The sequence below is a fragment of the Patella vulgata genome, chromosome 8 (assembly GCF_932274485.2).
Source record: "Patella vulgata chromosome 8, xgPatVulg1.2, whole genome shotgun sequence".
Lineage (NCBI taxonomy): Eukaryota > Metazoa > Mollusca > Gastropoda > Patellidae > Patella > Patella vulgata.
In genome coordinates this window covers 29063064-29078323 of record NC_065886.2, presented here as the reverse complement: position 1 = coordinate 29078323, position 15260 = coordinate 29063064, and the positions used below count along the sequence as shown (strand labels likewise).

Here is a 15260-nt window from a genome sequence, read left to right as displayed (position 1 = left end):
CCTGCTACGCATGAACAATGACCACAAAGTGGTTTACCACTAGATCTATCTAAAACAATGCATGTGTCATATACAGTTCCAGATGTATCCCAAGATGGGTTACTTTTGCAGCGTAAAGCAAAGTATGAATAATTATCTGCAAGATTGTTAAACCGAACAGAATGTGTATGCGCTGAAGCCCAAAGATCGTAACTGTGTAAAGCTTTATATCGCTTAATTGTTTCTGATGTGAATTCTTCAAAGTTTGAAGAACATGTTTTAATATCATGAGCATTAATCAAATTTTCTTCAATCTGTGAAAGTGTTGTAGATGGCAAATAATTAAGATTTTGGGTCCAGCCCTTAACTGAATTTTAATGTCACAAATATTTTGATGAAGCACACTAGTAGATTGATTAAATTTATAAATTGAAGACAGCTGTGCCAAATGATGGGTCCTTTTGCCAATAATTACTAAATGATATCTCCTGAGTAAGTCTTTCAATTCCAAATCATTAAGTTTACACAAATCTTCATATTTAATTATTTCATGTTGTTTTAGATGTAAGACTGAAGATAGCTGGTCAATTTACTCTAAATGTTTATTCTTGGGAACCAATGAATGTGATCTAATAATCTTATCAAGTTGCTGATTAGTTATAAGTCTGTGAAGTAAAAAAAAGAGAAATGAATTGTTTATTTTGTGGTGTCTGTTCAGAAAGAGGGGGGGGGGTATATATATTTTTTTTTTTTTTTTAAATCTTAATTAGATTTAAAAACTTACAGCCAAAGCAATTTTTAAAAAGTGTATCAGAAGAGAAATGAATAGAAACATAATTAAATACTATAAAATATGTTCAGGTCTACGTCTAGGCCTATTAGTATTTATTTCCAAAATTTTGCTTGGTTTTTTTTTTTGGGGGGGGGGGGGGAGGGTAAACTTTTTGCTTTGGTTTTTTTAAACATAGCACTCCAAATATCCCCAACATTCATTTACGGAGGGGCGAATATATATTTAAGGTTTTTTGTTACAAGAGCTTAATTATAAATATTAGATCTACGAGTACGAAGGGAAATTTTGGTACACCAATGGCAATAAGCTACGGTACATGCATCGCATCCAATAGGCCTAGGCCTATTTTTGAGCGGCGAATCCCGAACATACGACGGCTGATAAGGACATACAAAACACCAATTTCATATTTCGAATTTTCACACAGCTCATTTTTATTTTTCACCCGAAGAATGTAGGCTGTTTAGGGGGACCATAATACTAGCCGAATCGAATCAAGGCTATTTAGACGGATCATAATACTTGGGCGCGTGTAACTAAATCGAGTGACAGTGTAACTAAAAATAGCCTAATTGATTTTGTCAACCTACCGATCGTAGCTTTTTGTGATGATCTGTTTTCACATGAGAAAATTAGATATAATTATGTTAAAAATGTGGAAAAGTATATTATTTAAAGTCGCATCATCAATTGATAATAAATAATTTGAACAGTGGAAGTTCAGTTTGTTTGTTTTGACTTTTTATCGCAGACGTCAAGTTGTCAAGCGAAGCCATTAATTGTAAACAACGTAAATCCCCCTCAACTAGCGCCACCAGCGACGGAGTTACCTCCCTTCAACAATGACGAATAGGTGAACTGCATTGTTACTAGGGCTGTCCGTTGCACCGACTGCACGAGAACGTGCCATAACAATTTGCTGATGAGTGGTATAGATGTGTCTTCTAGCGTTATATTTAGTCAATGTGTTGATAAATGTCTGCCTAAACTCGTTTTGTTACCACAATATATAATTAATTAACATCAATTGTTGCCGTTGATTGCCAGCTACAAATTGATCTGCCTATCACAATAACTGTATTGAGTTTTGACTACCAACTGTTGCTTAGTTATTTTTATTTTAATTTTAACATTAAATAATATCGTTACTTTCCAGCTACTAATTATCAATCAACTGTTGCTTAGCTACTTTGTATTTTAACATAAAATAATATCGTTTCTTTCCAGTTGCAAATCTATTTGCATATCACAATATCTATATTGATCTATTAATTAATCTCAACTCGGAAACTACAATTGAAGATCACCACAAACGAAACGAGATGCAGTAGAACAGATGAGTGGGTCAATATACCAACCCCGACACTGGCAGTAGCTGAAAAATACGAAAATACAAAATACAGGTTCAAATACGAAGGGTCTTCAGTAAGCTATAAGTGTGCTCATTGTCTCTAGAACAAGGAGTTCACAATCAAATTCTAAAGGTCCAGCTTCAGTGAGCTACCAGTATGCTCGCTGCCCCTAGAACGTGGGTTTTACAATAAAAGGGAACTTCTGTGAGCTATCAGTATATTCACTATTTCTTGGAAAGGAGTTCACAATATAAATGAGCTTCAGTCAGCTATTAGTCTGCTCACTGGTTCTAGAATAAGAAGGAGCTTCGGTGAGGTATCAGTATGCTCACTGTTTCTAGAACTAGGAGTTGTTATAATATTGGTTCTTCGTCGTTCTTGATGACACTGGTTTAACTTCATATAATACTTTTATTATTCATCCAAACATATAATGTATTGTGTGAAGTACGGTCCTCCTGCGCACTTACTATTAGTTAGCTTGTCTTGAATGAGTCCTAGCGCTAACTTAGGCGCTCTGGTCTGGACTCAAAACCTATTCCCAACTTAACTTTCTAAGTAACTTCCTCATCCCTTCTTTATACCCTTGACCCGTGTCAGGTGTTAAGATGGTTACACAGCTGATTATTAGCTTACTGTACAAATTTTTCTACAAGACAACAGACATTACATGACTCAAATATCTGTCATAAGTGACAGCTGACATGATAAGGGTATTTAATTAAAGGTGGAAAATGATGAACATTCCCCATATTCCCTATTTTGTAACAGAGTTCGCAAGCTCACATTGATTGGCTACTCACTCGGCTACGAAATATTTTGGATCAGAATTTGGTTCCCTAGGTGTGATGACGTTACCCTCGGTAATACCGTACTTGCTGTAAATGGTTACACCTTTGGATTTCCGACGCACATATTATTACGTATCGATATATACACATCAACGATTGTAACTATACACCTGCATTCATAACAATATACACCGTGAACATAGTTTAAAATGTCCACATTCCATGTTTCCCATACGGCGAAATAATCGCTTGGAACTCTTGCATTCCTTACTTGACGATTGAGTTTACACTGTGCGAAATCGAAATAAGGGTATCATCATTTTAGACGATCCCCTGTTAGCCATGACATGCTTGTCAAACCGTTAGGGTGGCGTGGTCAATTGTAGAGTATACACCATAATAATATATTACGGCGTATCACAAAAAGGGACAATATTCCCCTCCCCATCATCGAATTGGGGTGACAACTTACCAAGGCAACCTAACGTATTTATGTCTTCTATTGATAAACAATCTTTATAAAGCCTCAACAAGTCCCTGAAACAATCATTTTAATAAATGTTTAATGTTTAATAAATGCCTGAAGAGCCGCTATCGCCGTGAATAAGTTAGCATAATGTAGTTTTATTTTGCCATCTTTAATTTCAATTATATATTACCAAAGAGCAGCTTCAATATCCTATTATATATACTGAGCGCCATGGAAAACGCATCACTTAGTTTTTCGTATAACAAAATGATCCTGTAAACATATCTTATTTATTTTGCTTCTTATTGTGAACAATATTGAAATGGGAACACATCAATAACAACACATTTGTACACTTATGGATGTTTAATCTGTAATCAAGGGTACAAAGTCCGAGGGGTCAAAACCAAAAGTAAGACACAGATGTCAGTAGCGCGTGTGTCCTCCACGGGCCATCATCACGGTAGGCTACAGCATTAACGCGACCCCTGCAAATGTGTAGGGCGGTCGGGTGATGAAATGTGAAGCCTCCCCACACCATTACACTTTCCCCACCCCATCGATTCGTTTCGAAGACGCAGCAGTCTGCAAGACGTTCCCCAAGACGTCTCCACACACGTTGACGGCCATCAGCGGGATAAAGATGAAAGCCACTCTCATCACTGAAGAGCACACTTTGCCAGTCTACTCTTCTCCATGTCTGGTGTCCTTGAGCCCATATCAAACGCCGCTGACGGTGATGATCCCTGAGGATAGCTCCAACATAAGGTCGTCATGCACGGAGTCCTACTTCTCTTAGACGACATCTTACGGTATTGGCACTTACTGGTCCTTGTCTTCCGACGATTGCTGCACCTGTTCGAGTCGCTGGGCGGAATCTGTCACGCAGATGAGTGACCCGGATGTAGCGGTCTTGAGCCAGGGTTGTAACGCGTTGTGGATCAGGGCGTTGACGGTCACGTGTTGATCCAGTAACTCGAACACGTTCCACCAACCTTACAATAGTGGACTGATGACAATTGGAGTGTCTGGCAATAGCACATGTAGACATTCCCATGGCTTTATTCCGTTGATTTTCAGTAAGTCTCGGCATCTCTAGCTCGATTCCTTCACACGTCCAACAACAAATTACGACAGATTGACGTTTCACAGTTCATGTACTGCACATTAAGTTGAAAACATGCTTTTAAAGGGCTCACACACAATGCTGCTCGTGAATATTGGGTTTTTCATGTGCATCTCGTGCAATTTTTTTTTGTGCACACGGGTCGATATTTTTTGCGTTTGGGAGCATTGTGTGAAACAATAGTTCATAGTATTGCATAATATTATACATACAAAACCACTAAGTAATAAAATATTTGGGAAAAAAAGTGATGCCTTTTCCATGGCGCTCAGTATATAATCGGATTTACTCATTTCTACCAACAGAACATCACTTTAGTGGGGTTGAACATTGGGGCTGAAATTAGTTTCATCATCGGAACCTTAACTTCAAACCTTATCTAAAGCATAGATTTATATATCTCAAGATGAAAGCAGCAAGCCTGTTTATATCCTGTTCTATTCTAATGATCAAGATGTAAGAGTTTTGTTACACAAACATCTGTGTTATTGCCGAATCGTTCAAGTGAGAAGTTAACATTTCTCTGATACTGAAGGGGTAATTTGACTTTTATTGCACTAATTGTATAAAGGGGTAAACACGTTTAGGTGGTAGATTAACATCGCTGAAAGGGCAAACAAGTGTAGGTGACTGGTTAACGTCGCTGGAAGGCTAAACAAGTTTAGTTTGTAGGTTAACATCGCTGAAGGGGTAAACACGTTTTGCTGGTAGGTTAACATCGCTGAAACGGCAAAAAAGCTTAGGTGGTAGGTTAACATTGCTGAAGAAGTAAACACGATTGGGTAGTAGGTTAACATTGCTGAAGAGGCAAACACGTATGGATGGCAGGTTAACATCACTGAAGGAGTATACAAGTTTGGTTTGTAGGTTAACATCATTGAAAGGGTAAACAAGTTTGGGTGGTAAGTTAAGAAGTGGATATATTGGTGAATATAGCTTTTATCGTGTACATCCAAGATTGCCGCCACATTACACTTGGAGGAAGGGTGCGTTTTTGTTTGAAGAGCAAATTATCATAAAATAATATAAATATTTGAACTTACTGACAATGTTTACCGGAAGTAGAGTATACCTTCCTTAATTTACACTCGCAGCTTGAACAGTCTTTATCTTTAACTCTATCTTTAAAAAAAACCCATAAATTTAATCATTTCATATTTTAATAAGGAATCTTTCAATATATATTTCAAACCGAAAATATAAGCATTCATATTTATAAATATTAGGTGTATAACAGCGTAGTTGTTCGGTTGTATGTAACCCCAGCTATTTATTTCAGAATTTAAAGCGTTTTTGTTTATAGTTTTGTTGCCCATATTTCTAAATAGGGTTTGTCAAGGGACAACGTGTAGTCGTTCGGATGGTCCACAAAAAAGAGGACCCGTGTACACATTTGCGTGCACGTAAAGTCTCTATTATAGCACAATTCATTATATGACAGTTGGTGCAGAAAGGTAGGACGGTAAACCCCATTTCATTTAGTGTTGTATATCAAGGTATCTACCTGTTATGTTAAACTTGAGATTAAGACTTTGATTATAAGAATTCCCTAAAATACATCTCAGCTCTGTTACGGTGTCTGTAGTAAGATTTAGAGTTGATCTGGTAGAGTAAGAACAGTTGTTATTGTTGAGTGTTCTCCTACTTTCACTTCTATTATGATAGGCTGACCAATTGGGGTAAGATGGGGGCGATCGCCATTCCCATCGCCACTCCTCACGCATAATTCTAGTAACTCCACTACATACAACTGACGATGGACGGTTATCAATGTCTCTAATCACCTCCATTTTCAGGTTGGTAGGTTCCTCTGTAAAAATAAAATACATATTGTTCTCAAAGATATGTTACTATTACTTTATATATATGTATATTTTGTCTATGGAAACCAAAAGCTTGAACTTAAAAATATAAAAATAACTTAACAATAATAATTTTTCACGGTGAATTTAATGGTGTTATCTATGATGTCCCTAAGTTATATACCTTGTACACCAATGTTGCATTATATATGATGTCATTGTGGTATTTGATCTTTGACTAGTTTGACCCAAGTTAATTGCTGTACCCCTCTAAGGTGAATAAAGGCATGTTCAAGATGGCTAGTAGGTGGGTGTCAGTATGCATTCTGTGTAAATGCACCACATTATATATTTTGTACTTGGTGCAGTATTTAATCATGATGGCTATGACAAAAATGACAATCACTTCATGAATGTTACAACAATTGCGATATTTTACCCGTACAAAGTCAACTAATTAAAACTGATTCAATTTAATAATTCGGTCGCCATCGCTATATATAATGACATTTTGGTTCCCCGAGTTAATTGCGAGCATTGGAATAGGTGGCACTTTGTTAAGTGGTAAATGCTTATATATATATTATAAACTGCCTTATTTTCTGCACGGGCGGTCGTAAACATTTTAAACTGACTTACTTGAAGATACATTATGGGAGATTAGATAATAATAGTTAAAATAATAGTTAAAAACTAGATAATGTAAAGAGAATTTGCTGAAAACTTCAGTCAAATTGATCCACTCTGAACCGAAATTTTAGCGATTGAATTTTCGGCCTAGCCTTAATTATCATTACTAAAGTCGGTACGATAAAAAAAAACGTAGTATCGATTACCCATTTCATGATTAAATCATGAATGAAAGTTGAGCAGCAAATCGGATCCTAATCGACCTAATCCAGTAAATATCGCAGGCTAGCGTTGACACCGAGAGTGGATAAGTCTGGAAAAGTTAATTAATGTCCAATTAATAATTTAGATAACATTTCAGGCCTAAAGAAAGACCTGCAATAGGCAGATTTAGCTCTTGCATAATGTATGTTTAATTACTTCTCATACTGACGGTTGTAGCCATTGTACGCTGACTTGCTTTCTAACGGAAGGTCGATAATAATGTAAACAGATTTACTTTCTGACTGACGGTGGTAACTATTGTTAACTGACTTACTGTTGTTGTTTTGGCTATATATAGCCGCATCATATTTTGTTATATTGTATAAGCTTGATAACGCTGAGAGAACACTCTTCGAAGTGTCGCCTAAATATATCAGTAGTTGTTTTCCACTAGTAGTGTTATAGTTTATCAATGTACCCATTAACTAAATGCCACATAAACAATATATCTAATAGACGGTTGTAATTAGTGTAATTGACTTTATTTATAACGGATGGTCGTAAATATTGCAAACCGAATTACTCATAACGACAACGACTGTTCGTTACTTCCTAACCGAAGTAATTATTGTATACTGACTAATTTTCTATACATAAGGTTGTAACTATTGTAACCTGACCTAAATACTAAGTTACTGACGGAAAACATGCTTACGTTCTATACAGACAGTTGTAAATGGTATTCTTGTAGTGGCTGTGGTACCAGATTCGCTAAACGTGCAGCGAAACTGTACGCCATTTTCTTGCGCCTTGGTCAAATATGTCAAGACTGTTCGTGTTTCACCCTGACAGACTGATGTAGTCCCGTCTCCACGGGGATCTAACAATTTTTCAACCGTAACATTATCAGTAAAAGGAAACGACTGCCATGTTAATCTGTCTCCGGGATGTCGCCATTGCCAAGACCAGTCTGTTACGATACCACTACATTCCAGCCTAATTCTGGTAGGACTTGGATACACAGATTGCTCCGGTTGACGAACAACCATAGATTGTGTACCTTGGAAATATAAATAATAAAATGAAGGAAAATATGATACCTGGTTTGAAATAATTATTATTTACACCGAGAGAAACGTTTGATTTATATCAGCCATATTCACTGATGGAACCAAATGCCGTAAATTTGCGGGAACGGTTTAAATTATGCTAAAACTGGCGTGGGCGGTCCATGGTAGAATAGATAGGCAATATGGATCGGCGTATTATTATCACATTTGTGTGGGGACCAGAAACTCATCTTGTTCTTATTATTCAAGTACGATCGACATCCATGTTCCTTGGACATTTGTACGATGACGTCATGCATAGTTCCTGGTCTATATAGCAAGCTCGAACCTATTTCCCCACAATCGATGACATTTTATGTTATTGTCAGGGTTTGTGGATGAAATTATTTGTTATTTGTATTATCTAGACTAGATTAAACGAAGTTGATATAACACATTGTATGAAATTAAATAAATAATTATTGTTAAGCTCGAACCGTTTTCTCCACAATCGATGACATTTAATGTTATTGCCAGAGATTTGGATGGAATTAGAATTTTAAATTTTGGACTGATATTGGAGATTAAAGTTTCACAAATATTGTAGTTTGCAACGGATTCTTATAGCGCTAAATGACGCATCGAGCTTTTTGTGGAACGGCTTAATTTTCATGCACAATGGAACCGATACAAAACTATTATATCAAATACCGTACTTGATAGATCCTTATAGTAAATACAAGAGGGTCACCTCACCACATCGTCACAAAATACACAAGACTAACCCGAGGACACGATATAAACAGGCATGTAAAATCATAACCAACAAACGTATATGTCAAATCTAGTGAATGGATACAAGGGGGCAGTAGTGTAGGAGGAGGTTCCCAACACGCTTAAACACAAGACAAACCCACGGACACTAAATACACAAACAATGAAAATAATAACCAAGAAACGTATATCAAATCTAGTGTCCACTCTATAATGTTATTATGAATGGTTGCGAGGGGACAGTCGTAAGCTTGATAACCCATTACTTATAATAAAACAAAGTTTGTGGACGATATAAAGGCATAATCAATACCTCAATAGTCAAGTAGCATCATGAATGTGTTCTAGACATGTATGTTCTGTTTCCGTGAACGATACCCGACATACAACTTGAACGAGCGAAATCGTGTTACTGTAATAGCTGGTAGTCGTACATATCTTGTTCACAATTGGATAAAATACAAACGAATTCCTAGTGTAGAATTTTTAACTTAAAAATGCATAAATATCAAGGGAAGTCTTTTAAATGCGGATACAGTTAGCAGAAATATTCCTTTAATAAAACCGCATTCGCCATTCGAAAATCCAGGATGGCGACCAATTTGAAGATGGTTGACTTTCGGGCAACGAAATATCGCCATGTGTGATAAAAGCATGCGTCTGTACCATATATTTTAAGTTTAATTTAAATCAGACAAAAACTTGTTGGCTATGGAGAGAACCCACCAACTTTGTACTATTCACATTTTGAGAGGGGCAAATATCATAATCCAAGATATTGTGGGATGCTGCAGATCGTCAAGATACATGTATTTTGACTCAAAACATTTTCGTAAAGCAGTGGACACATTAGCCGAATCATTCGGCCGAATCAATCGGCGCCGAATTTTATTCGGCCGAATGGGTGGGCACACTAGCCAAATGCTTCGCCCGATTCACCAGTCGATTGCATCACCTTTCATGTCACATGATTAAACATGTCTTCAAACTATCACGTCACTTCTCGATATGAGTGGTGATTGGCTAATGAATTCTACATTCGGCCGAATGCTTCGGCGAAGCGGACACACCAGGCGAATATAATTCGGCCGAATATATCAAACCTGTTTGATTCGGGCGAATCATTCGGCCGAATGACAGTGGACACATTCGGCTAGGGTGTCCACCGCTTTAAGTGTAATCAAATACGGACGGATATAATACGTCAACATTCATCCGTATACAAATTATCTCAATCTGTCCAGTGGGTACAGCTATGTAAAAGAAAAGTGAAACATTTAGGCAATATTGTCAAATCTATCCAGATATGACCCGATGTTACAGTTATCTGTCTCACAATCGCTGATGAGTGTATCGAACCGTAGTGTTTGTTACCTCACTATCGCTGATGAGTGTATCGAACCGTGGTGTTTGTTATCTCACTAACGTTGATAAGTGTATCGAACCGCATGTTCCTGAAGCAACGACCGCGAGTTTTACAACATCTAGCTTGATAAGATGTACGTAGTTAAGGCGAGATCAAGCCTTCTATTGAAGATGATCGAACCGTGGATGTTTGTTACTTGACTACCGCTGATAAGTGGATCGAAACGTGGTGTTTGTTTTCTCACTAAGAATGATATAGTACAATAAAACATAAATTTACCTGTTGCATTTAGGTGAAAATCACCTTGTAAGTTAGTAATTCCCGCATTGTTCGAAACCTTTAGTAGACATCTGTATTGCCCTGTATCTGAACAATCTGGTTGTTTAATTGTCAAGACTGCTTTAGTAAAAACACCCGGTCTTGTGGATATCATCTGAAGGCTATATTTGTTGGGTGATATATCCGGTCCAAGAACAGCAGTACCGTTGCCTACAGACCCTAACAAAATACTAGATTCTGTTGTTTTTAGTGGCTGTTTCTGTATTTCAACTGATTGTATTATGTGGTTAAGATAGGACGTTTTTAGTGAACATTCTATGGTTGATGTACTAGTTTTGTTTAGTTTAAAAACTGGCGGAGAAATATAAATCTGGATAGCATCAACCTCTGTAAATAAAAGGACAGTCTGTTAATGACAAACATTCACATAGGGTTTAGCGAAAACTCTACACAATTTAGGTTTATCTTTATTTGGATATATCGCGTCCGCGTTGGAGTTTTTAGCAGAAGGCGGTGGGTTTGATACCCGGGAACCGATACAAAACACCACGCGGCAACTAACACCCATGGTTCTCCTGAGATAGAAACCACGCATTTTGACAGTCCGTATGATATACAGAGCACACGTTTGACCACTCGGCTACGTGACCCCACAGACCATACGAAGCTATTTACTTCTATCATAGTCGGAGAAAGTCGTATAAAGAAATCGCTGCAAATCTACATATGACGCGTTTGACTATTCGACACCTCAACCCCACAGACCACACACGAGGCTTTTTACACCAGATCTTTAAACATATTAAAATAGTTCAATGAACCTATTCAAAATACGTCCACACAGCATCTATGTCTCAGTAGCAGATCAAAAATGTAATAAGGATTAAGCATCCTGTAGGCGACCCACATAATACATACATTGGCGTGGAAAATAGTATATTAACTGAAATTGATGCAAAACAACTTACTATTTAAATAGATGGTTATGTCCTGGTTATGAGTTTCCAAGCCTGCGGCTGTACATCGGAATTGTTTACCATTATCGTCATCTTTCACAGTATAACTTAAGAAACTTCTTGTCGAATATTGGCATCCTTCTAAATGCGGTCGAACAATAGCAGTGGATATATCCTCGGAATGAATGTAAACCCTCCATGGAGAATTAGAATTAGGTCTCCACAGCCAGGAGAGATTTTGTGGAGGGTTGCCAATATCCCCTTCGCATTTGAATTGGAGAAGGTCGCCGACTGTAGAAAAGGGCGTGTTTGGTTTTTTACTTGTATCAATACGGGTGGGTAGAGCTGTAATAAACATAGTATTAAACTTTTGTCAGGAAAAACTTTAACAAGCAGAGTATTGTCAGGAAAAACTGTAACAAGCAGAGTATTGTCAGGAAAAACTGTAATAGACTTAATATTAGTGGGGAAAACTGTAATAAACAGACTATTAAACTATTGGTAGGAAAACATTAATAACCAAAGTATTGGTAAGAACATCTGTAATAAACAGATTATTGGTAGGAAAACTGTAATAAACAGAGTATTAGTAGAAAAACTTTAATAGAAAGGGTATTAGAATACTTGTAGAAAAATCTGTTGGTGGGGTTCAAGGTCGGGACACGGGGTCGGCTCGGGCTTTTTCAGGTCGATTTTCTCTTGTCAGCAGTACAGGACAAGGGGGCGGCCAAATAAAACCGATACTTACTGTTAACTGTGACATTTCTAATGTCCTCTAAACGCTGTAGCTTATCTTTTGTGATCCCGGTTGTACTACAGCTAAATTGGCGGTGGCCGCCACAGGATGGGATGTATTCAATTGCTAGATACGAATTCAGTGGTGCTGCAGGGTCAAAAGAACTCGTGACAGCAACACCGGGATCATAAAATGATGAATGCCCAGATTTATCAATTTTCCAGGTCTGGTATGTATTACGTTTAATCCATATTGAGTTTAGTCTTACATAACCAGCATCGACTTGCGGTGAACATCTCAATTTCAATTTTCGGGTTTTGGTTCCGGCGTCTGGTAGATTTTGAATTTGTAATTGACCGGACGAGATCACTAAAAAATATATGCAGTAATTTATAGCTAAGGCAACGAAACAATCAGTCTTCAACAGATGAAAGGTATTACAACCTACACACCAAATGGAAACTGAGTCGGGGATAACTTTCAAGATCGATGGGCGAAATTTCAAAGCATGGGAATCTCTTGCATAACGGAGGTAATGACCAATGCCGGGGAATCCCTTGTATGACTATCAAGGTACGAAGGTGATGGACAATGCCGGGGAATCCCTCGTTTGACTCTCAAGATACGAGGTGATAGACAATGACGGGGAATCCCCCGAATGATTCTTAAGATACGGGGGTGATTGATACTGTCAGATGAATCAAAAGTAGGATTTACAAATATTGCTGACACATGATCTCAGACTATAACACATTTATACGTTTAGGTTGCGGTGTCAAATTTCGTGTTTTTCTTACCTTTAGGGTAAAGAGTATTTGTAAAACTGTAGGCCTCGGAACTCCCTAAAATACATTTGAACTCTATTCCTCTATCTGTCATGGTATGTTTCAAAGTTGAAGAGGTGAACGAGTCACAACCAAACTTGTACGAGTTATACATATTGCTAATGTTATCTGGGTATCGATAGGGCTGCCACGTTTTATTCAACGGATCATCTCGCCACTGCCATGTCCAATTCTTTAAGGGAACGCCTACCAGCCCCGTACATTTCATCTCCACTGTAGAATTGATATCATACACCCTTCTTCCGACTGGGGTTGTTAACATCTTTAGTTGTTCGGGTTCAGCTGTAACATACATAGAGTGAACAGCTGTAACATATATTGGGATCAGCTGTAACATATATATAGAGGGATCAGCTATAAAATATATAGATGAATCAGCTGTAACATATCAGCTTGTTCAAAGGAAAAATCTTGAATTGACCTTTACCATTGTACAAGCTCAATATTATTAATAATGATCTCTTGGAAACAAAAGAAAGCAACTTTATCGCTAAATATAACCTAATTTTGAATGCTAAGTGGTGATTATTTTAATCATGTTTGATGTTTAATTAATGTTATTTCGTTTTAGTTTTTATATTTTACATAATATATGTCATTTTCCTCTGTTATTGTAACAGTATAGTAACGCATTAAATTAGCCTGACAATTCGTTTAACAACGATGAATGTACTAGCCAAAAATTTAATTTTTAGTGTTTTTTTTCTAATAATTGAATTTTACTTATATGTTTAACTGAGAGTTAGATCGTTTTATATATTATTTTTGACAGTTTAATAACAGCCAATGCCCACCTGGTTAAAATCTATCTTTCCATATTTGATTGGGGATTTTTGTCATAATGAATAACGCGTCGACGTAATGTACAATTATATCTGTGGCAATTTAATATGTTTCATTATATAACCATTGCACCAAATTTAACTATTTCAAAATTGTTATTTACTGATGACAATAATATAGGAGTATTACACCAGTTGGAATTTCCTTTCCAATTTTAATTAGAATTCAATATTTATATCAAATGAATATTTATATCAAATGAATATTTATATCAAATGAATATTTATATCAAGTCAAGTGAATATTTATAGCAAATGAATATTTATGTCAAGGGAATATTGATATCAAGTGAATATTAATATGAAATGAATATTATATCAAATGAATATTATATCAAGGGAATATCTATAATATAATCAATATTAATATGAATATTTATATCAGGTGAATATTAATATTTTGTGAATATTCATCTCGAATGAATATTGATATCGAGTTGGTATTTATTTCAAATTGAATATTAATATCAAGTAAATATTAATATCAAGTAAATATCAAGTAAATATTAATATCAAGTAAATATTAATATCAAGTAAATATTAATATCAAGTAAATATTAATATCGTGTAAGTATTTATATCAAGTTAATATTAATACCAAGTGAATATTTATATTAAGTGAATATTAATATCAAGTAAATATTTATATCAAGGGAATATCTATAATATAATCAAAATTATAATATAATCAATATTTATATATTTAAGTGAATATTAATATCAAGTAAATATTTATATGAAGGGAATATCTATAATATAATTAAAATTAATATCAAATGAATATTTATATGAAGGGAATATCTATAATATAATCAAAATTAATATCAAATGAATACTTATATCATGCGAATATCTATGTTTTTTATTAAGTCAATATTTTCACGAAGTGAATATTCTTGTCAAGTGAATATTTTTATCAAGTGAATAGATTTGGTTTATCCTACACTAGTTAAGGTAAGCATTCCCTGTGTATCCGCACTGAAATTTTTGTTGGGCGCTTTTACTGGAGATATACTGCTGAATATGATGCACATCCTGAATTATATTATCAATATATAAAGATTGTGCTTTATTACGCCACCACCACCAACAAAACAACTGGATGATATTAAATACGAGAAGAGTTTCTCACCTCCAATGCAGATGCTTATACTCTTTGAATAGGAAGTCGACTGTCCAAGTTTACATGTAAATCGCAGTGCATTGTCATCGTCCCTTATCACATAAGTCAACGATGTGCGTGAAAAGTTACCGCATTCTGGATTAT

At 36.1% G+C, this 15260-nt stretch overlaps 1 protein-coding gene and 1 long non-coding RNA gene across 2 annotated transcripts; both read right to left on the bottom strand.

The window, feature by feature from the left end:
- Positions 1 to 1927: 1927 nt before the first annotated feature.
- On the bottom strand, positions 1928 to 11909 carry LOC126829343 (uncharacterized). The gene is made up of 7 exons (XM_050559142.2): positions 11583 to 11909; positions 10615 to 11001; positions 7862 to 8206; positions 6015 to 6320; positions 5554 to 5632; positions 3388 to 3452; positions 1928 to 2147 (listed from the first exon to the last, which is right to left on the bottom strand). The coding sequence occupies exons 2-7, from the start codon at positions 10766 to 10768 to the stop codon at positions 2041 to 2043; spliced, it is 1056 nt and encodes a 351-aa protein (XP_050415099.2). The 5' UTR covers positions 10769 to 11001; positions 11583 to 11909; the 3' UTR covers positions 1928 to 2040.
- A 470-nt stretch (positions 11910 to 12379) lies between these two features.
- On the bottom strand, positions 12380 to 15260 carry LOC126829348 (uncharacterized). Its single transcript, XR_007683365.2, has 3 exons — positions 15126 to 15260; positions 13104 to 13433; positions 12380 to 12675 (listed from the first exon to the last, which is right to left on the bottom strand). It is a non-coding gene; the product is annotated as an uncharacterized LOC126829348 (long non-coding RNA).